General features: G+C 51.7%; 1 protein-coding gene across 1 annotated transcript in view; it reads right to left on the bottom strand.

Annotated features, from left to right (window-relative positions):
* The window catches only part of IQCA1 (IQ motif containing with AAA domain 1), a 94,840-nt gene that overhangs the window by 72,735 nt on the left and 825 nt on the right, over positions 1-21,280 (bottom strand). Inside the window, exons 2-5 of the mRNA XM_054570439.1 lie at positions 18,222-18,338; positions 16,580-16,774; positions 14,422-14,493; positions 2,514-2,719 (exon numbers count right to left, since the gene is read on the bottom strand). Coding sequence (XP_054426414.1) covers positions 2,514-2,719; positions 14,422-14,493; positions 16,580-16,774; positions 18,222-18,338 — 590 coding nt within the window. The remainder of the gene's footprint in view (positions 1-2,513; positions 2,720-14,421; positions 14,494-16,579; positions 16,775-18,221; positions 18,339-21,280) is intronic.

Genomic DNA, 21,280 nt, shown 5'->3' with positions numbered 1-21,280 from the left:
AAGCACCCAAGAGACCCTTCAACCCTCTACCATTCATAAAATCAATGCAAATTAAAAGAGTACTGAGGGAGCATGGTCTCTTATCAACTGACCACAGACTAAAAAGATAAGATAATTCCTTACGATCCGTGCAATAGGATGTTAAGCAATCATTAAAAATTTCTTTTGGAAAATATTTTAAGGACATGGGAAAACTCAATGTTAAATTTAAAAAAATCAGAAAGTAACTTCATAAAATGGTCATTAAAATATATATATAAATTCACCAAGAGTGTTTTCATGTGGCTGCCTTTGCATACAAAACTCAGGGATGATTTTCTTCTTTTTTAAAGTCCTCTCTTTTCTGAGTTTTCGACAATGAGCACGTGTTACTTGTAACACTGAGAAAAAAAGACTTCCTTGAGAATAATTTAAAAATTGACTTGAATAAAACAAATCTTAGTATAACCCTTTTTGGCAACTATCAGTATTAATTAAATGAGCTGAGGCTAAGTGTTCCACTGTAGGTGTGTACATGAATCGTAACTTCCAGTCATTTCTTAAGTTGTCCTTGTGTGCCCTGTTGGAATTTAGCTGGAGGATGGATCGTGTTTCCTGTTTCGAAAGACAATATTTGCTTTTTATTTCTCTTTGGTTTAAAAATGCAAGGAGGAGGATTTTATCCACGTCGATCAGATAGATGTAATCCAATCAGGAAGACAAATCGGCCTGCACCTCACAGCACTGCGAGAGGGGGGGCGCTGCATCTCTGGGGGCGTCACCCGCACACCCACGGGCGCCGCTCTAACCCGCCTCCGCTGTCAGCTCCCCACCGCTCCCGCCGCCGGGATGGATGTTCTCAGGGGGCTGGCCGGCGAGGGCTGCATCTTCCAAGGGCGCCCAGGACCCGCAGCGCGGGGAGGGCCGCCGCAGCCGCCCCCTCCACCCCCCCGCCGAGCCTCAGGCAGGGAGGGCGCCACTCCCCTGCTCCCCGCCCCCGGCCTTGGACCAAGGATGCTTTCCCACCGTGTCCTGCGGCTCTGCATTAATGTACTTTTAAAACATCAGGAGGTTTCAACATTTTAAATGCTTATTTGGGATTATCCCCAATTCATTGCTTGTCTTCCTTCTAATATGTTTTAAACTAGGCTTTTTATTATAGAAATAGTACTTACTGAAAAAGACTCCTAAGGCACAGAAGAACATAAAATAAAGGGTCACTTCACTGTTCTTACGTCCAGAGGCGGCCGTGCTGATGGTCTCTGGTGTCCATGTCACACAAACATGTAACCAATAAGGTCAATGTGCGTATGAACTTACAGGGTCCGGCAGAAGCAAGGCCCGCCTGTGTGGCTGGTAGGGTAATAACATGGGAGTAACAATCTATAGTTTTAATGTGAACATTTCCCCTACAGCGTCCTATGGTGTGCTTGAGTGTGACATTGTTACATTACAGAATGACACGCTTACGATTTTGTAATAAAAAAGGGGCGTTATTTGTGTTGGACCAGGTATGTACATATATGTGTGCGTGTATATGTATATTTTATGTATTTTAGCTTGTTTGGGGTTATAATTGGACATAGTGCTTTCAACTTGGTTTTGCCACCTAAAATTAAAGTGGACTTAAACGTGTCTCTGTAAAGTAAAGAACCGCGTCACTGGTAGAGCACATTTTTGAGGCTGCCCACCCTCTGCAGCCCCGAGAGAAGGGAGGAGGGTCCCTATCACGGAAGTCCCAGGACACGGGGCCTGCCCCTCTCACTATGAAAATGAAGGTTCTGGTTACAGCCCAACAAGACTCGATGAGAAGACTCGGTTCATTCGAAATAATGCCTTTCTGCCTAAGTGTCAACAAACGCGCAAACCCAGCCCCAACACGTTGCCTCTGGCCACAATGAGTAGCCTGGCTGAGAATAAAGACTGCAGCACCATAGCCTGCACGCTCCCCGGCACACATGTGGGGCGCACGTACCACTGTGTGCTCAGGCCAGGCCCGGCCCGCCCGCCAGGACTTGTCACTCATGGTGGGGAGAGGCCAGAGGAAGGTTCTGCGGATACAGTAGAACAATAATGGCCCACACACAGAGGTCGAAGCGCTCTGCACTTCCTAACCACCTCACGATGAGGTAAGCGTCTTGTTCTCGTGTCCTGGATGAGGAAACTGACCACAGAAACGTGGAACCACCATGCAGCTATGCAGCTGTTTCTCCCAAGGTGAGCTCCAGTCTACGTCCTCCGGTACCGCTCACGCTGCCTGGAGGAGGCATGGGGGGCACGAGGTTCCAGTCCCCAGGGGCCCAGAGGCGTCACGTGGCCCACATGAAAAGAAAAAGATACTCGCCATTCCATCACAAAAGATTAGCGCCTGAACTCTTAGCCTTGCCATTTCACTCTTCTAAAAGGAAGCCTGAAACCTCAGGAATAAAAATCAGCAAGCGCCTTCCTGTGCTTGAGACAGAAGAGAACCCCAGGCCCTCATGGGCCGGGGGCGGGTCTGCCAGGGCCTGTCCCGTCTGCTCACTCGCGCTCACCTGCATTCGATGAACCAGCGCCGGATCTGGTCTTGCAGGTTCTCCTTGATGTCCGGACCTTGTGTCAATTTCAGGTCGTCCTTGATGGTGACCAGGGCTTCTCTGTAGTCCTCCTCATGCTTGCTCTGCACCTTGTCCCGCAGGCAGGCCACCCTGTCAGCCTGGGTTACTGCAGCACTGACCTCATTAAACAGGGGAGGCGGGTTCTGAAAACACAGCGAAAAGGCTTGAGATCATAAAGCTTACAAAGCAAGTGAGAAATATTAGCCACAAATTAATTAGGTCCCTGTCTTCAACTGTGTCTTACCAAAGGCCCCAAGAGGCACACACAGAACTCAGGAGTCAGATCTGGCGGGAACATTCGGAAATGGGACTCACTGCCATGGCAAGGAGAGGCAGGCGGACTCCGCACCGGAAGCTGGGTGGGGGTGCCAGCTAGCTCGAAAGATGCATACCATGCATAGTCAATAAACCTTTTCCAAGTCTTGGTCAGTGGGAAGACGAGGACTATAGAGTAAGACCGCAGCTGAAACAAGCCAACAACTGAGGACGAGAGGCTCCAATTTCAAGAAAAACGAAACCATAATCGGCTCTGGAAGGATCTATTCTATTGTTGAAGACCTCCAAAGACGAAAATTCTCTGCTGGCTCCAGACATTCACTGTGATAGTACATCTCTGTTTGCTCTCCCTCAAAATCTGCAGATCAGCAAGTCAACAAGTGCCTGGCTAGCGCGTGCCATCCGGGCACTCAGCACCCCGGGGCGGCTGCAGTAAGAGCAGATGCAAAGGACTGCTCAGACAGAACTCTACGGTTGCAAGCCTCTAGGGAACGCAGTTGGCAGGAAGGAAAGTAATGCATGACTCGGTCTGGAACAATGGCGGACAGACGCTCTACAACATTGCTACGTAGCGGGCATGGCTGGAAAGGGCAGGAAGGGACATGGGGCAGAAAAACGTGCACAGAGCCGCAAGGAGCCCAGAGATCCAGCCCAGGCCATTCAGCAAACGAGCGCCCAGTTCAGCGGCGAGACGGAGCCAGCCCACAGCGGCGCCTGCGATCCAACGGACACATTTTCAGGGATTTTGCAAGCCAAATGTTAAACAGCCATTTTGGAATGCTAAAACTAAAATTATTTTAAAAACAAAAGTCATCAATACTAAATGCTCATCACTCCCTAGTCATTCTCACTGGGTTGCACAGTTTCCTCGGCTCCAGACGATACCCACGACCCGTTCTCGGTGCGACGCAGCGTGTGACTGCGTATCTTCCCCGCTGCGTCCATTACACCATGGACTCGGCACATGCTGTGAGTCAGGGCTTTGTAGAGCATCTGATTGGATTGTCTAGACTTAAGTGATAGGAAAATGACAATGCAGCAAAACAGAAATGTGCACTGTCTGTATCGGTCACATCGCGAACGGCACAGGCGAGGAAATGCCCTTCCAGAAGTTCTAAAAACTGCGATCTGCTTCGGCGAAGGAGCACCCAACCCCAAAAATGACGACTGAGTGAAGTCCCGGCATGTTTCCCCTGCCTCACTCTTATCTCACTCATTAACACAAATGAAAATAACAATCCCTGTCCATATTGGAGCTACGCTGGTTTAGCAGACGCACCCATTCATCCGGCAGACAGCGGTACGAGAGTTCAGCAACCACAGTGGCGGGTGCTCTGTGAGAACTGGTGGCTGTGTGACATTTGCAGCAACGAGGAGCGTGCACTTTATATTAGCGGGAAATTGCATGTACACATCCTCATGTCAGTGAAATGCTACATGCACACACACTTCCCGGAGAGCCACGGTTGAGCATCACCAGCCCAGCGCTGGGCACAGTGAAGACAAGGACCTCGCTGTTCTTCAATATTCCCAGTCGCTCACTGGCCACCTGCATCCTAGCCGCTGCCCGCCTTCTGTGAGCCTTCCTCCCAGGGGCCACGTGGTGCAGAAGGGCCCGAGAGCCCGCAGGACCCAGGCAAAGCTGCCCTCAGAGGATGCCTGTTGGGTCAGAAGCATCGTAGGAAGCTTCCTGTCTGGGAACGGGGAACAAACAAGCCAGTGCACGGGAGCGGCGAGGGAGCGCAGGGTCCGGGCACCCGGGAGGCCAGCTGGGTGGGGAGGAAGGGTTAGTGACTGCTCATCCTTCATTCCCATCTGTGGTCTTGCTTTTTCAGCCTCAGAGACCTCGGTCAGGAAACCAACGGCACGACACACAGCTGTCTGGTCGCAACTGATGGGGCCTGCGTTACAGAGAGGAAGAGCACGGAGGTGAGGGCGAAGCGCCGCTTCCATCCGTCCTGGCAGGAGGCCACACTGCCCGCCTCCGCCGCCGGCTCGCGCAGCCGCGGCCAGGTTTCTGGGTCTACCAAGGCCGCCCCCGCCTCCCGCTGCGCCCTGTCCTCTCCCCTTTGGAAGGAAGTCACCGCGCACCCTCCGCTTCCCTGAGGGTGGAGAGCCTGAAAGTATTTGGAATTCTGCGTAAAAGATTGGTCTCTTCTCCCACATTTATTAATTGATTCAATAACTTATTTATATCAGTATGGACTGCTGGAATTTCCTTTATACTTCAGGTTATAACCCAATGCCACTTTATTATTTTGTTGTTGAGATTGTCCCAGTTGAACAGCTGTGATGGAGACGACATGGCCTGAGAAGCCTAAAGTGATGATGAGGGAAAAGGAGGAAGAGGGGAGGAGGGGGAACAGCCAGGGGAGAGGGAGGAGGAGAAGTTAGAAAAAGGAATCAAAGCAGCCGGCAACGCAGGGATCCCCGCCTGGCCCCACCCCCGTGCTTGCCCCCTGCCCCCCCGCCCCGAAATAATCCCCTAGCTCTTCCCACCATCCTGCCCATCCCCACCGTGTAAGGGCCTGGAGCCAGGAAGGCTAAGCCACTTTCCCAAGTGCACACAGCGGACAGTGGCAGAGGCAGGAAACGACCCCGAGCTCATCTGACCTGCAGCCGCGCTCTGGGCCCTCGGGGCAGAATGCCCGGGTGTGAGTCTCGGCTGTGCCCCACGCCCCCTGTGACTTCAGACCAGGCACCCGCTCTCCGAAGGCCTGGCTTCCTCCTTGGTAGGGGGGTGGTGGGCGGCGTCAGGCCGTGGAAACGGCGGGGGGCGGGGTGCTTCTCTGGAAAGCCCTGCCGCCTGCCCGGAGCCTGGCCGGGGCTCAGTGCGACTGCCGTCACGGCCCCAGCGGCACCGACATCGGCGTGGATGGAGCGAGGAAAGCTAGGACGCTGCCTGGCGAAGAAAATTCCAGGATAAGAAGAGAACAGCAACATCCATTTCACAAGCTGCGAAGCTCGTGTACAACCAAACCCAAGGCCTCGTTTACACAGACAGAACTATAAATTTAAGTCAATTACTTGGGGGAAAAACAAGATAATCTTAAAGACTCAATTCATGTCATGTTCTAAAATCAATTCCAAATGGATGAAAGTCACACGTAACCAGCGTGCGCGCACACACAGTCTCCCAGAAACAACCGGGAGCCCCCGGGGGTAATTTCTCAACATGAAGCCACAGCCCAGATGCTGCTGGAATTCAGCAGCCGCTTAATGACACGAAATCAAGTTAAAAAGATGAAAAGAAAATCGCGTGTAAGATAGTTTATCAAAACATGCATGGGGAAGCCAGAGGAGAGAAGCCAACTGTTCAAGTGTAGTACAATGAGAGCATGTGACGTTTATGACAGGAAAAAACCCTAAAACAACTTTAAAAGTGAACCCAGAACGAGGATTACAGAATCATTTCAAGAACAACCTTAAAAAGCAAATTGCCTCCCCGTAGACGTGCTCACAGGCCTCACCTCGTACTGTGCATTTTGTGTCAAAATAAAGAGACAGGAATTTTATTTAATCATTTAAAGAAGTATCCAATCCTTCTGTCTCCAAGGGAATGTTTCTCATTCCTAGTGTGTACATCTTAAATGTGTGATAGAGACATTTATAATTCTTGTACAGATTTTTACCTAATTCCCCCAAGGACTGTTTTAAAATTCATTGGTTTTTTTGGTGCATATGTTACAATGGATCTCTGCTACAAATGACCCAAATTCCTTTGTCTCTGATGAACGTGTAAACTTGTTTTGAAGTCTTGCATTAATGTTATGATTCTCTATTGATGAATCACACAAATTGCTTCCACCCAGCAATTACATCATTTCTTACGGTAATTTACAGCAAATGTCTTCCATAAATGTACCGACACGGAGTGTATTTTAGCTGGGCCTTTCCCCCGTTTATTCCAAACACCGAAGTCGCCCGCCGGTGCCCGGCTTGTGTCCTGCTGCTTGCTCTCCAAGAAGCGCGGCTCGCTTCTGGCTGCTGCCTCGGACTTCCCTCACGGCTCTGGGGCGTGGCCCTCTGTACCCACGTTCTTTCCCTGGGGTGACTTACTCCAGTCCACACCCCCCTTGGAGGGCGAAACGAGGCCATGAGCATCCCACTGGACAGATGAGGCCACAGAGGGTCGTACCTAAGCGACGCCCCAGTCATTCTGCGTGAATGAATACGGCGAGAAGGTTCCTGACTCCTTCGGTCCCGAGTTCCTCCCGCCGCCCCACGCTGAGTGGTCACTGCGTGTGTGTCCGCGCGTGTTGCTCGGTGTAGACTTTCTCCAGCTGCTTTCGGATGCCAAGATTGTCATCATTTCAGGCCCTATATCGATGGGCAGGTTTTCCTTGGGGCGAAAACGTCTTTTTCTCTCTGGCAACTCTGGTCCTATGGAGCTCAAATTCGGGAGCTCGTTGTCACAGAAACAGCAACTCATTTAAAAGTAAATTACAAATATTAAAGGAAAACAGAGAACATGATAACACACGAGGTATTGCAATACATTAGCGGCAGAATTACGCGTCTTAATGAAGGCTTCCCGTGGGAATAAACCGTTACATTTACAAGCTTTCCGCAGCTAATGACCCGGAGCCGGACAACGCAACCCATGTCGGTGGCAAGGTCCTCTGTCAGCAAAAATACACATTTTAATAATTGATGTTGCTGTAAAAACAGGACATAGGAGGACGCATCCTGGGTTTGCGGGGAAATAGGACTCCATGGCCCATTAACTTCAAATGCTTAGCTAATGTTTCATGGGCTTTGTCTTTAAAAATCCACGTACAAATTAGCAAGATAAAATGGACATTTGTCCAAATGAAAATCTCTTCAATTCATCAGCTGCAAACACACTGGCAAATAAATGATTTGATGAGGGCGACTTTCTCGAGGCTCATTGCCTTTTGGGGGGGGTGTGGTCATGCATCTTCATGACGCTCTGCTGTCCCTGAAGGCGAGGGCGGCGGGGACGTGCGGGAGGCGCCTCCGGAAGCAGGTAACCATCCTGTGGGACCTCTCGCTGCGCTCGGCGCAGAGGTGAGCGAGCGGGGCGCCGCCAGAGCAGTGGGCGCCGCGGCCCTGCGGACACGCCTTGGTCTGGCCTTGCCCGTGGAAGGCGTGCCTCGCTCGGCGGGGCAGACCGCTCTCCGGTCGGTCCACTTCAGCACCACGCGAGTGTCCCTCACTTGGAAACAGGCCATTTTGTTCTGTCATCTCCCTTCAGAGTAATGCCTTCGTAGGCATATGCCTGCGTGTGCACCCGCACGCCTCCTCCCGCAGATGGAGCCCGCAGCCGCGCAGACGGGGCTGCAGGCAGCAGGCCCAGGGCCACGGCGCCTTGGCCCTCTGCTCACGCGCAGCCGCGCTGCATCTTTGCTGCAGAGGCTGCAATGCCAGTGGGTGCCCAGCGACTTAAGATGAAAAATTTTCTAGTCCGTTAAGCCTAGTTTCTAAAAACTCTTTAGTAGTTTTAAAATTTACGTAATTAAGAGCTTGGCTAGAACAGAGTCTGGTTGAGCTTATACTTAATTAGTGGTGAATTAATCTGCTACTTTTGTCCTACTTTCTTTAAAAATGTTTTTAAATACACGCTTTGATGGTACTTACAGTTTGCAGAGCACTATTTGAAGTGGTTTACCAATATTAACTAGTTTATTTTTCATAATTGTCTTACGTGTAGGCACATTATTTTCATATTAAATATGAGGACACTGGGGCACAGAGAGGTCGAGGAACTTACCCGGGGTCACACCGCGGGGAGATGGCAGACTGGGGCCTGGGCGGGGCCTCCGTTTCCAGGACCTCCGCTCCGACCCCCCGTCTTTGCCGGGGCTCTCCCTGACAGGTTTCTTGTGCCTTACGTCGCTCTGTCCGGAACAGGATTCCACGGGCACCACGGATCACGCTTTCTAAAAATGTGCGTCTGTAACGTCGGCAGACGTCACTGAGCTGCCCCGCACAGAGGCTGGTGGGTCCCTCACTGCCCAACAGTCACGGTGGAGCCCGTTTTCCAGACCTTGCCATGGTTGCGACAGTAACCCTTCTGACCTCGGCTAACTTCGACAGGGAGAAAGTGGCAATTTTTGAATGAGCCTCTCTGGGTCCCGAGCGATGTGAACATCTAAGCCCGTGACGACAAACTGCTGGAAGGAGCGGGCCAGCTCACATTGTCCGGCGCTAGCTGCGCACAGTGCGCGAGGCAGCTGCGAGAGCCCTGCAGGGGCTGGTTCCCTCCATGCGGAACAGGAGCCTGGGAGCGAGGGGCTCGGGCGGCTTCCAGTCACCCCGCTGGGCACGGCGGGGCCAGAGTGCGCGGCCTCCACCGCCCTGCAGGCCGCTTTCCAGGGCTCCGGACTGGGCCCTCATCTGAGTCAGGGCGGATGTCCCACGGGAGGGCGTAGGTGGCGGAACACCAGGAACAGGGGACGGGACGGAGGGGATATTTTAATCATTTAATTTCTGAGGACCTGGCACAAGAAGGAAGCAAAATAATAATAATAAAAAGAGCTTACCGTCAAACTAAAAGTCCCCACATCACTAAATTGTAAAATCCCATTTAACAGAGAAAGAAAACAGAAACAAAAACCTGTGACTTTTCCTTGTTTCCCCAAGCCCTCCTGAGGTGGGCTCCTGAATTCGCAGAGGACTCGGTGCTCCCGGGATCCGGACCTGGCACCCGGCCCGCCTGAGGCCCGCGCACCGGCCAGGCTCACCGCCCAGCGGGCCCGCACGCGTCCCTGCTGCGGCGCGCGGCGTGCATGGTGTGCGGCAGCACCTGCTGCCCGGGGGACCCGCCGGACCCCCCCAACCGCTGCCCATCCGACTCCGCTGTGGCCGCTCCAACCCCACTGCTGATGAATCCGAACAACAAAGGCCAAGGTATTTTCTACCTTGAAACCGGTGGCCTTTGAAGTCCTCCGTGTTTTGTCACACAGAAAAGTTACCACACTTCTTGACAGATTTCCATTGTAGGAAATCACTCAGTTGCCATGACAACACGCTGTACTCTTCCAAGATGAGGAACTCAGCCAGCATTCCCTGAAGGCACCCCATCCCTCCTGGAGCCCTTTGACAGCCCTTCAAACAGGGAGCAGCAGCCGCTCTCACAGAAGACGCTGAGGCTGGGGCGGGGGTCGCGTGTTGCTCGGAGCCCCCGCCGCGGCCCACGCGCAGAGCCGGCCCACGCGCAGAGCGGGGGCGCACCCCGGCTGGCCGCCCCTCCCCCCCCCCCCCGCCTGGTTCTTCGTGGACATGGTGAGCAAGCCCCTCAGCGCTTGTGGGGCAGACGCACCTCATTTCTAGGATGCTGCCTGCCCAGGGACACTTGGGGAAGGGCTTTTTTGCATTTAAAATCTAAAACAAAGCAAAACAAAACTCCCCAATTGGGGCAACCCATTTATTGAGAATAAAGTTATTTCTAGAAACAACCGAACGGTACTTGGAGCCGAATGTAATAATTAACACTCAGGCGGGGCTGGACGTCGGGGCTCTCGGGCGATATTAAGGGCGCAGCCACGCGAGGGCGCTCTGTTTCGGTTCCTCACTCATTTTGGCTCTGATGGCCCTTCCCAAAGAGAAGCCCGTGGGCCGAGGGTGCGGGCGGCCGCCCCGGGGCAGTGCTCCTGCGCGCCCACGCTCCCCCTGCGGTTACTGGTTAATAAGGGAGAAGTCTAACGGATTGACTGAAAAATAATCGAGCGCAGAGCTCGTTTCCTGTCAGGGTCTGGAAGTGGGCGGGGCCTGATGGTGCTCGGAGGGTTCCATCAGCGCCTTTCAAAGCGACAGTTCTTTCTCTTTAATAAGTGTCCCTGGTGTTCATTATAATGCAAACATTGACGGCTTCAGGCTAACACAGAACGTACCATGGTCAGGACTGCAGGACAAATTATTTCAAAGGGATCCACAGAACGAAATGTATTACGTTCATTAGGTTCCCTTTTACCGGATCCACCCCATTGGCTCTGCCAATTAAAATGACGGCACGGGGATTTTTAGAGTGCGACTTACTTTCCTTGGTAGGTTTTAGAATATAAATATTTAAAATGGCAATAAAAAACACTATACGACATCGGTAAGGAAAACAGTTGGCTGGGAACTGAAGGCACAGTGATGTTTTCTGCTCTCATTCTGGGCTCAGTCACTAAAGAGCCACCCTGGAAACACGCCAAGCCCCCATCCAGATAAGAATACGTTCTGATCAGATAAGTCAACGGTCTCTGCGATGCCGTGATGTACCAAAATGGAGTGATGGAAAACGAAACTTTAAAATGACTAGACAATATCTTAATTAGTGAAAGAGTAGAAAATGTATTCAGTTGAAAACATTTCTTGGATTTGGGGTAATAGGTTTTTATGGTTATCAGCCAGTGAACAGAAGATACCATTCTTTATAAATTGAATCCATATATCTCACAATGGTGTAAAATTTCAATAGAGCCTGAATACCGAGAGAAAGTCACATTTAATAGGAAACAGACGAGTTACTCTATACTATCCAAACTCTACATTGTTGAAAAATTAATACTTTTTTTTAATTTGAGCTGAGCAGATAAAATGACAAAGTAAAACAAAAAAATCAAAATAAAAAACATGTAATTCTGTCTTTATGTGGTATCATTGCAAGATATTAAGACTTCAAGATGAAAAAGACACCGTTTGGCCTCCCCCGGGTTTCTGGCGTGTGAGCGCAGCAGACAGCCAGGAAGCGCGGGCTGGGTCACGTAAACGGAAACTGTTGAACTCAAACAGGCGCTAACATCGGACCTCCTGTTCAGCTTAGATCATCTTAGAGGGAGTCTTTGGACACCAAGTTTACTCTTTTAAGTGCAACGCTGGAGATACCCGTTGCTTTTATCACCTCGGCTCTTACCTGCGGCCTCGTAAGGGTGGGGTGGAGAAGCCAGGCCGCCTGCTCCCTAGCGGCCTCCCCACGCACCCCACACCACGGGGGGATCCTGGGAGAGAACGCTGACCGTATTCTGTGGCCACTTACTTTTATTTTTAAATGTGTGCTGTTTTCCCAGCTAATGAAGCAAAATTCAAACACTCTGGAACATACAGACAATTATGGACACACGCACAGAAAACCTTCCCAAGTCCCCACGTTTAAAATGAGCACTGTTTGAACTGGATGTATTTCCTTTCTTTGCTTGTGTGTGAATGGACGTGGGCATATATTTAGTTGAAATCACATTACACGTGTAATTCTCAATTGTATTGTCTCTTCGAGCATTGTCACGTCATCAAAGACCAGCCGTAAACACATGTCCCTAATGGTGGCGTGTTACTGCAGTAACGGAGGCCCACCGTGAAGCCTTTAGCTGCATTGTGCTCTGAACTCTGAAGCTGCTTCTTTCCAATTTTCATTATAAAAAAGAACACAAGGAAACCTCTCTGTGCATCAATCTCTGTTTCTGATGGTTTCCGTAAGCTAGAAATAGAATTGGGGCGAGGACAGAAACATGGAAGTGGCCTTGCTGCAGCCGGCGGACTGCCGTGCAGGATAAGGCATCGCGCGTGAGAGCGAGCGTGTGTGCGTCACACGCCTGCCGATGATTGTAACTGGAAAACAGACACGACGCGCCCTATTTCATCGATTCTAAGATGCATCCTTTTCAATTTAAAGTGTCTGAAATTAGGGATGGACGCGTACTACAATCAAGGGTGGGTTTTGGTTTCTTTGACCATGTATTTTCCTTCTTTAATGGGAAATAAAAATCAGGATGACCTTATAACGGATAACATCTCAGATTCCGTGAAATACTGTATCTCATTTAATTGTTATATTTTGGAACCATTAATGAAAAGTTGTGACTTATATAGGAACCATCTCAGGGCACAGTTCAGTGTCCCAGTGAATTAAAAAATGGTGATTGTAGTGAAGATCATATAATTTATCAGCTGTTTCTAAGTGCGTGGCGCAACGGCGTTAAGTGCATTCACAATGCTATGCAACAGGCCCATAGAAACTTCCTGTTTTGCAGAAACAAAACTCTGTACGCACGGAACACAACCGCCCACCCCCCTCCAGCCCCTGGTGACCACCATGCTACTTTCTGACTCTGTGAGTTTGACTCCCTCAGACTCACACGGCCTTTGTCTCTTAGTGCCTGGCTTGTCCCACGGGGCAGGAGGCCGCCGAGCTCACCCATGGCGCAGCCTGGGTCGGGACGGCGCTCTACGGCACGACTGGACGCGGTTCCACCCCGTTAGCTTTTACACCATCACCCCCCACGTGGCAGCGGGCAGGGACTGCCCGCCCATTGGATGGTCCCAGCGCGCCCAGGCTGGGACATAAAGCGGGCCTGGCTCACACCCACGCACCCGGACTCGCGGTGGCCAAGGTTCCATGGGCTTCTGTTCCTTTTCTTTCTGAAGTGCCATGTCCTTTTCTAATGTGAGCCATATAATGCTCCTCTGACCCCATGTCCTTGAGAGCGGAGCAGGTCACCGGGCAAGCCCCCGCGATGGCTGCCGTCTCTGACAGTACGAGCATTGGGAGGAGCTGGTGGGCCAGACTCGAGAGCTACCTTCTGATGCCTGGAGGGCTGCCAGGAGAAAGGGGCACCTGATACGCTGCGGCCCCCACAGGGGGCAGGAGCCGGCCAGTCTGTGGGAGCCGCAGGGAGGCAACTGCAGATGCGTGACAGGGAGAAGCGTCCTCAGCGAGACAGGGCTGCCGCCCCGGGAGGCAGGGGCCTCAGCTCGGGAGGGGCCGGGCGGGGCGGGAGACACTCCCTAACACATAATCTCTAAGATGGCCCCAACTACCACCGCCTCCCTCCCGGTGCCCACTCCCTCCCGTCCTGCTCCTCCTGGTGTGGGCGGCCCTGGGACCTGCTTCCAGTCCGCGAAGAGGGCACAGGTGAGGCGCCCCGCTCCTGCGGCCCTTGGCGGGACATGGCGGCAGCTCTCCCTCGCGGGCTTTGGTGAACAAGTTCGCACATGGAGAGGCCCGATGCTAACAACGGGCCAAAAACTGAAGCTTTCCACCCAAGAGCCCGGAGGAGCTGAACCCTGCCAAGAACCGCACAAGCCTGGAAGCGGGTCCTTCCCCTGCTGGGCCTCGGAGGAGACCCCGGGCTGGCCCACCCCTTGTCGGTCTGACACCGGGCAGAGGGCCTGGCCAAGCACAGCCTCCTGACCCCCAGCGGCTGAGACTCTGGCGCGTGGGTGTAAGCTGCCAAGCTCGCAGTAATTTGTCACAGTGGGAGGTAACTAGTACACCTTTTCAACTCAGTTTCAGTCTTCACCCCTCACAAGGCAGCTGTCGGGCAAACCTGCTCTCGGGACCACCGCTGACGTCTGATGGGAGCGGCGTGGGGCAAGCAGCTCGGGGCCTGTTCCCACCCCCGGGGGAGCATGCAATGCTCACAGAGCCGTGTGTGCAGACGCAGCCTGGCTCTCTCTGGACCCCGCCAGGCTTCCATTCCGCACAGCTAACTTCTCTCTGAGTCACTGGTCACGTATTTTTCTCTCCTTTTTCCCTCAAGAACATCTAAGGAGGCCTCAAGCTTTACAGGGTCTACTGTCTTTAAGAAAACCAGCCACACACGGTATGTAGAAGACAACTCACCATCCCCAGGAACACCATCTCCTCTTCTCTCTCCTTTTCGACTTTCCTACTTTGATGGAAACCTCGCCAAACCTATGAACAAAGAAATGGTTATGTGTTTCATATGTAAGAAGGTGATCGCAAACATCGCCATAATGCAAGCTTCTACCAAACAAACGGCATGTACCAGCTGGCATTCTGTGTGGGCTCGGCCGATGCAACCGTTTTCCTTCGGGGATCAGAGGCAACGCTTCTAAAGAAAGAATGAACAACAGGAATGGCCTATACCGCTGTCCGGGGACACACCTGGGGACCCTGAAGCCGACCCTCATCCCAGCGCCACCCCACTGAACGGGGAGGCAGCCCCCCAACCCCAGGGGACAGACAGGGTCCACACCCGCCCGGGTCCTGGAGTATACCCGCGGACCTCACGCCCCGCTGCTGACGCAGCGACAGCCCTACCCATCAGGATGGCTGTCGCCAAAGAGACCAGAGGCTGGGAGGACGTGGGGAAAAGGGAACCCTCGTCACTGCCGGTGGAAACGGAAACTGGGGCAGCCGCGACGGAAAACAGCACAGAGGTTACCAAAAAAAAATTTTTTTTTTTTTTAAATAGAACCGTCATATGGTCCAGCAATCCTAACTTTAGATATTTATCTAAAGGAAATAAAATCAGTCTCTCAAAGAGATGGCTGCATCCTCACGTTCGCTGCAGCATTACTCACAACAGCCAAGACATGGGAACGACCCAAGTGTCTGCTGGCGGATGAGTGGATAAAGTGGTCTAAACAAGCCATGAAACATCATTCAGCCGGAAAAAGAAGGAAATCCCGCCACGCAAGACAATGGCGGGCCCTGGGGGCACTGCGCTCAGCGTAGTAGGTCAGAGAAAGACAAACACGCTGTGATCTCACTTGCGTGTAGATTCTAAAGAGGCCAAACTACAGAAACCGAGTCGATGTGTAGTTGCCAGGGGCTGGGGCTGAGGAAATGGGCCAAGATCCGCAAAGGCACCAACGTCCGGGCGTAAGATGAGGAAGTCCTGGGAGTCTCATGCACAGCAAGGTGACTACAGTTAACGACGTCGTATTTGACCTCTAAAAACTGCCGAGAGAGTTGATCTTAAATGTTCTCATGACAAGGGAAAAAAAAAGGTAATTATGTAAAGTGATGATTAACTTACTGTGATAATTGTTTTACAATATATTCACACATCGTATTATGACACATATCTGAAAACTTACACAATACTATGTATCAAATAAATCTCAGTAAAGTTGGATGGGGAAAGAAAAAGAAACAGCCTCTAATTCTTGTTAGTGAGATTCCCCTACCTGGGTTTCTTCAAGAGAAACTTCTAGACTGCAGGAGTGTGGGGGTCGGTGTAAGGGGACCACTTCATGGTTTAAAAGAAAAATCTCTGCAGGCATGTGGGGAAATATAACACAGCAATGTGGAACTGAGCAACTCAGCTGTGAACTCCAGTGCTTGTTTAAAACTCAATCTCTGCACAGACACCTGACAGCAAGGTCTCAGATCTGTCCCTCCCCCAGCCCCGCACTGCCATTCAGATGCAAGACAAGGATCCTGACCGCCCTGCCCCATTTCACATCCTCGCACTTCCTCTCCAGCCTCATTCTAATTTGCCACATGCCACATTCTGCATTCTCCTGTGAGCGACGCAGTCTGTATTTGAAAGAAGATGGGGAGTGCGTCAGTGGTGCTTGTCCAACGGGGCGGAAGCCTCGAGGCCCCTGTGAAAGCAGCCTCTGGGCCCTGCCCGTGGGTGGCGGCCGCTGGGACGCTGCACAAGTGCGCGCGAGCTGGCGCCCTCGCTGGCGCTGGCCCTCCTGTGGTTACAGTGAAGGGATTGAAACAAGCTCATTAAGCATTTATAGCCTCATGGAATTGTTAGCAACATTCTTTCCAATAATTACCAATGATTGCAAAACGATTGTGAAAAAAATGCCTTGTGCTTCGTATCTATTTATAATAAAGCATAAAAGACATGACCAAGCTGAGTTAATTAATGGCTTCCCCACAGAAAGAAAATCCACCCCGTTCGGCTGGCGGCAGGATTGTGGGATTCTGAGCTTCGAGCAGACCACACCCCGGTACACGCATCCCTGGCTGTGTCGGACGCCGGGCCCCCAAACCAGGAGCCCCCCCGCCGTCTCACCTTCTGGATACGCACGGCAGCTGCGCCCACATCCGCTACTTTCTCGCCAAGGAGCCGGGCTTGCCTGGCTCTGAATTCTTGAAGGAAGATCTGCTTCATGAACAGCGCCCTCAGGCGGCCTTGCCGCGCCCTCTCCGCGGTCTGGATTACTTTCACGGCCTCTTCCAGGGCCATACTCCTGACCGGGGATTTCTGCTAAAACATTGGAGATCAACCAGTGTTTAAACAGGTTACCTGCATCACCTGACTCCAGAAACATCACATGCTTACTGCCAGGCAAACACACCGAGTTTCCAGAAGTCGATAAAGAGTGCGCTGGCCGCCCAGCACCGATCGCTTTCCCCTGAGCTGTGTGTGTGTTTTGATAGGACGCCCACTCGGGCTGCCGTCCCCCGTCTGAGGATCCCTGCAGCTTCCCGCTACCATTCCAAACAAAACACTAATTAGCTCCACATTTTGGGCTGGCAGCAAATTATACCGGGAATGCCAAGGGAATGGATTCAATGAAACTTGAAATGGCTATCAATGTTTCACCAATGTAATAAAGTGGTATAAACATAAATTAAAAGCACATCCCTAATGTGAGAATTTAAAAGGTAAAATGCACGTGACGTAAAATGCCGACTTTTAACACCCGTTCCAGGATGAAGTGGCGAATATGATAACGTTAAAATTAGCGTTTTGTTTTCAGTGAGGTTTCGTCCTTCAAATGTGCAGCGCGCTCATATTTTCCATCATGCTTGTCGCACGTTAGAGCAGGATGCATGTCATTCGGGTATTAAGCCAGATGATGCGCGTAAAGGCACGGACGCAGAGAGCGAGCAGGTGGCCAGCGAGCGTCAGTCGTTCCTGTATGTATTTCCTGTCGATTCCGTGCTGTCGTTTTGAACATGGCTGCAGTGCTGACGACTCCTAAAGGGTGTGGAGATTTCTGGGCGCCGACGGAGGCCCCCAGGGGAAACGTCAGGCAGCACAAATGTAGGGGAGACGTTGGGATGTATATTGTGTATATTTTGAAGAAATAAGCAGCCCAAGATGAGAGTGGGGTCCAGTGAGACCCCAAAGAACATGGGACAGTCGCCCTGATGCCCAGGGCCGCCGCCCAGAAGCCACAGCGTCGCTGACCAGGAGCCCCTGCGACGTCCAGGTGACTGAGCAGGGTGGGGGCTCTTTGGTTTCCCCGGGGATCTTTGAGGACTTTCCTTCCCCACTCAAGAGAGTCTGCTTGCGACGATCAGGCGTCACTCAGACTGACGCCATAAAAGGTCAGTGGGCCTCCCAGGAAAGAGTCGTCCTCCTGGAGCTCCGAGGAAGCCGCCTGGGCTGTCAGCTGTTTCAGGTGAGCTGCGCTTGGCTTCTGACTCGGGCGAGGCGGAGCTGAGATGGAACATGACTTGGACTTCACGGCCGAAGCGCTCTTGGAGGTGCCGGCTGGCCCCGCAGAGTGTTAGGTTTCGGTCTCGATTTCTAACTTCTTGACAAATAATAGATGTGAATTGCCAAAACCTCCTGCACTGAATAACAAGGGGCAAAAGCTACTGCTCTCTCACACTAAATATAATCCAACAGCTTCTCGTTTAGGGGCAGAAAAAGTAGGTTTTACAGGTCAGGGAACCATATTTGCTAATGTTATACCTACCACTTCGGGGATGCTGGATCCGGTGTTGGCCAGTATCTGCGCAAGGATTTTCTCTCTTTCTCTTATGACGTCCAACTTCTCCTTCAAAAAATACTTGGGTATGGGAATATCCAATTGTTGCTAGAGAAAGAGAAAAAATAAGCAAAAGAGCATTTTTGTCACAATTTCAGGACTCACATCCAACTAAGACACACAGTGGCAGCGTGGCTGGCTGCCCTCCGCATCCCCGGGGAAGAGGCGCCGAGCGCCGCAGGGGAGGGGCTCCGTCCCACAAACAAAGTCAAGAGGCAACGCTGCAGCCCTGGCCTTCGTTTTCATTACCACGGCGAGACTTTAATAGTTCACGCCGGTGAGGCTTCAATTAACTGGGGCAACAATGGATTTCTGTAAAGGAATATAATACCGTCTCAGTCTACCTAGAATAATAATGCAAATTAGAAGAGCAAAGTGTTGAGCTGTAGAAATCATTGAATTAAACACAGTAATCTGTCATTAGCACCATCAAGTTTTGTTCATAATGGTCACATTTTTTTCCCCTAATAATTGGTTTATTTTTACCTGAATTACCCCATTACAAAAATTATTTACAAAATGAATTTGCTTTATTAGGAAACTTGTTTTTTATACAATAAACACAGACTTCTTTTCTTCACTATAAATATTACTAAACGGTTCAAATTAGTTGATGTCAAGTGAGTATTTGCCAGTCCGAGGTCAATAGTTCGGAGCGCACGGGGCTATTAAAGGTCGGGGGGCGGGGGGCGGCGCTCCTGGCCGACCCACGGAGACTCGCCGTCCTGCGCACTTGGAGGCCCTCCCGGCAGCCTCCTGGTCAACCAGCTGGCCAGTCTCTGGGGTCCACTGTCCTTTTCCCTGTTCTGATGTGACTCCCCCCACCCCCCACCCTCCTCCCCAACCAGGAAGTTCGAACCAAAATTATTCCCCTCCATAAACACTGTAGCATAAAGGGGTGTCTTTGTGAGGACTTGGTGGGATGGTGGCCCCAGGACTTCTGGGAGGTGGCAATAATTTTTGAAAACCAAAGCTTTCTGAGGCTGACGGAGGGCCAGGGGCGCGCTAAGCATCAGCTTCCAGGGCGGGCGTGGCCTGGGGACAAGAAGCAGTCAGAGCGGGGCCGTCCCACTCGTAGGTTACGCTGCAGTTGCATTTATGAACACGCAGGTTCAAGCGCTGTACTAAATTCTGAGACAGAACTTCTGACATGCTCCAACTGGTCCATTTAGGACCACAGAGCTGTAGTTAGGATTCTGGGGGAAAGGAGCAACTGAGCACCGAAGAGAGAGGAAGGCAGGTATCGGATGCTCTGGGCTTGCCGCTGGCCCTCCGTCCACAGTACGTTTCCTGTCCACACGGACACCGGGGGTTCCTGGCCTCTGTGCATGGAACCGAGGAGACGTCTGGTGGCCGGGAAGCTCTCTCTCCCCTCTATGTGTTTTTCTGCGCTGGGGGCCTGTGAGGGAAGGCCCCTGATGTGGCAGGTTCCAGAAACAGTCCTCTGGTTAGTTTAGCCAAGAGGGAAGCCTGATGGAAGGACGTGGAACCTCGCGGAGCAAAGGCAGGAACGCAGCCGGGTGTCTGTCAGCAGCAGGGGCACGTCTAGAAATGTGGGGTCTTCAGACCTCGGCCACTGTTTCCGCTCCTCTCCGGGGCCTGCTTTGTCCCCGCTCTCTCCTTCTCTCTGAAGAGCCGCTTCCTCCACTGTTCTGAGAACCTGCCGAATAAAGTCTTCCAACTACTGACAAGGGGTTCAGGAGACTAGAATTCAGACCTCGAGAGAGAAACTGGTCTCTCTCTCTCCGTCCCAGGTCAGGCCTCTCAGGGAAGGGCTGGATGACGCAGCTGCCCAGGCGCCCGTCCCTGCCCCAGTCCGCTGCGGCCCGCGGTGCTGGTCACGCTGTACCGACAGTGGGGTGCCATCGCAGGCCATGCAGGTGATGGAGCAAGCGAAGCCCAGGCACAGAGGGAGCTGGTTGGTCCAGGCTTCCACCCTGAAACGCAGGCCTAGCCGCTCAGGAGCTTCCAAAGGTTAGTGTGTCTCCCTGGAGGGGATGCTGTTTATGGTGCTCAGTGGCTCCACCGCCCTCCTCGGCGCCCTGGTCTCTGAAAAGATAAACCAGCTGAGGCAGAGCACTGGCTGAGGCAGTAAGAAAGGCAGGGGATGAACGGAACAACCCGCCATAGAGATTTCCTAAACTCATTCCTTAAATTTAGAAATTCTATTTCATATTCTTCAAATTAAATTAATAAATTTAATCCATACCATAGGATATATTTATTGACTTTAGAGAGAGAGGAAGGGATGGGAGGAGGGAAAGAGGGAGGGAGGGAGGGAGGGAGGCACGGAGAGAGATGTGAGAGACGTTGACGGGCTGTCTCCGTGTGCACCCTGACTGCAGAACGAACCCACAACCTAGGCGTGTGCCCGGACCAGGAATCGAACCCACAACATGTTAGTGAACAGGATGACCATCCAACCCCGGGTCTAAATGAATTTAATATTAAGTAATTAATTAAATTTAGGAATATGATTGAATGACTATTTATATCATATTTATCCTAAGTTCTTGATGTTTTAACACAGGTGAGTCAAGTACACAAACTAAAAAACTTCAACACAATAAACATGAAAGTTTTCGAATGATCTTCAACATTTTCATTCATTACTGTTATTCTCTTTATTCTGATAAAATGCACGACTAATGCTGGAAAAGTCTATCCCAGAAAGAAACAAAACCTTTAAGGAAGCCCAAATATTTTCAAAAGGAACTAACATTAATCCCCACATAGAAAATAAAACATTTTCTCCTTTTAACTTTAAGAAAATGTTCCTTCCAAAGAGAAGCCAGAGCTCCCGGGACCGTGACCCCAAGTGCGGCGTCCACCGGCCCCTGACGACCCCCAGACAGGCTGTCAGAAGAGACCCCGGGCGAGTGGCAGCGGAGGTCAGAGGGCGCCGCAGGGGCAGGACTCACGGGCTGGCGCGATGGCCACAGGTGGCGGTGGGAGAGCCCCCGGCCTCGGAGAGGGACAGGGAGCCGCCA

This window comes from Pteronotus mesoamericanus, unplaced genomic scaffold, assembly GCF_021234165.1.
Source record: "Pteronotus mesoamericanus isolate MK-2021 breed Mesoamerican mustached bat unplaced genomic scaffold, CSHL_Meso_final contig_1018, whole genome shotgun sequence".
NCBI lineage: Eukaryota > Metazoa > Chordata > Mammalia > Chiroptera > Mormoopidae > Pteronotus > Pteronotus mesoamericanus.
The sequence above is the reverse complement of the archived record's forward strand: the minus strand, read 5'-3'. Positions and strand labels throughout refer to the sequence as shown.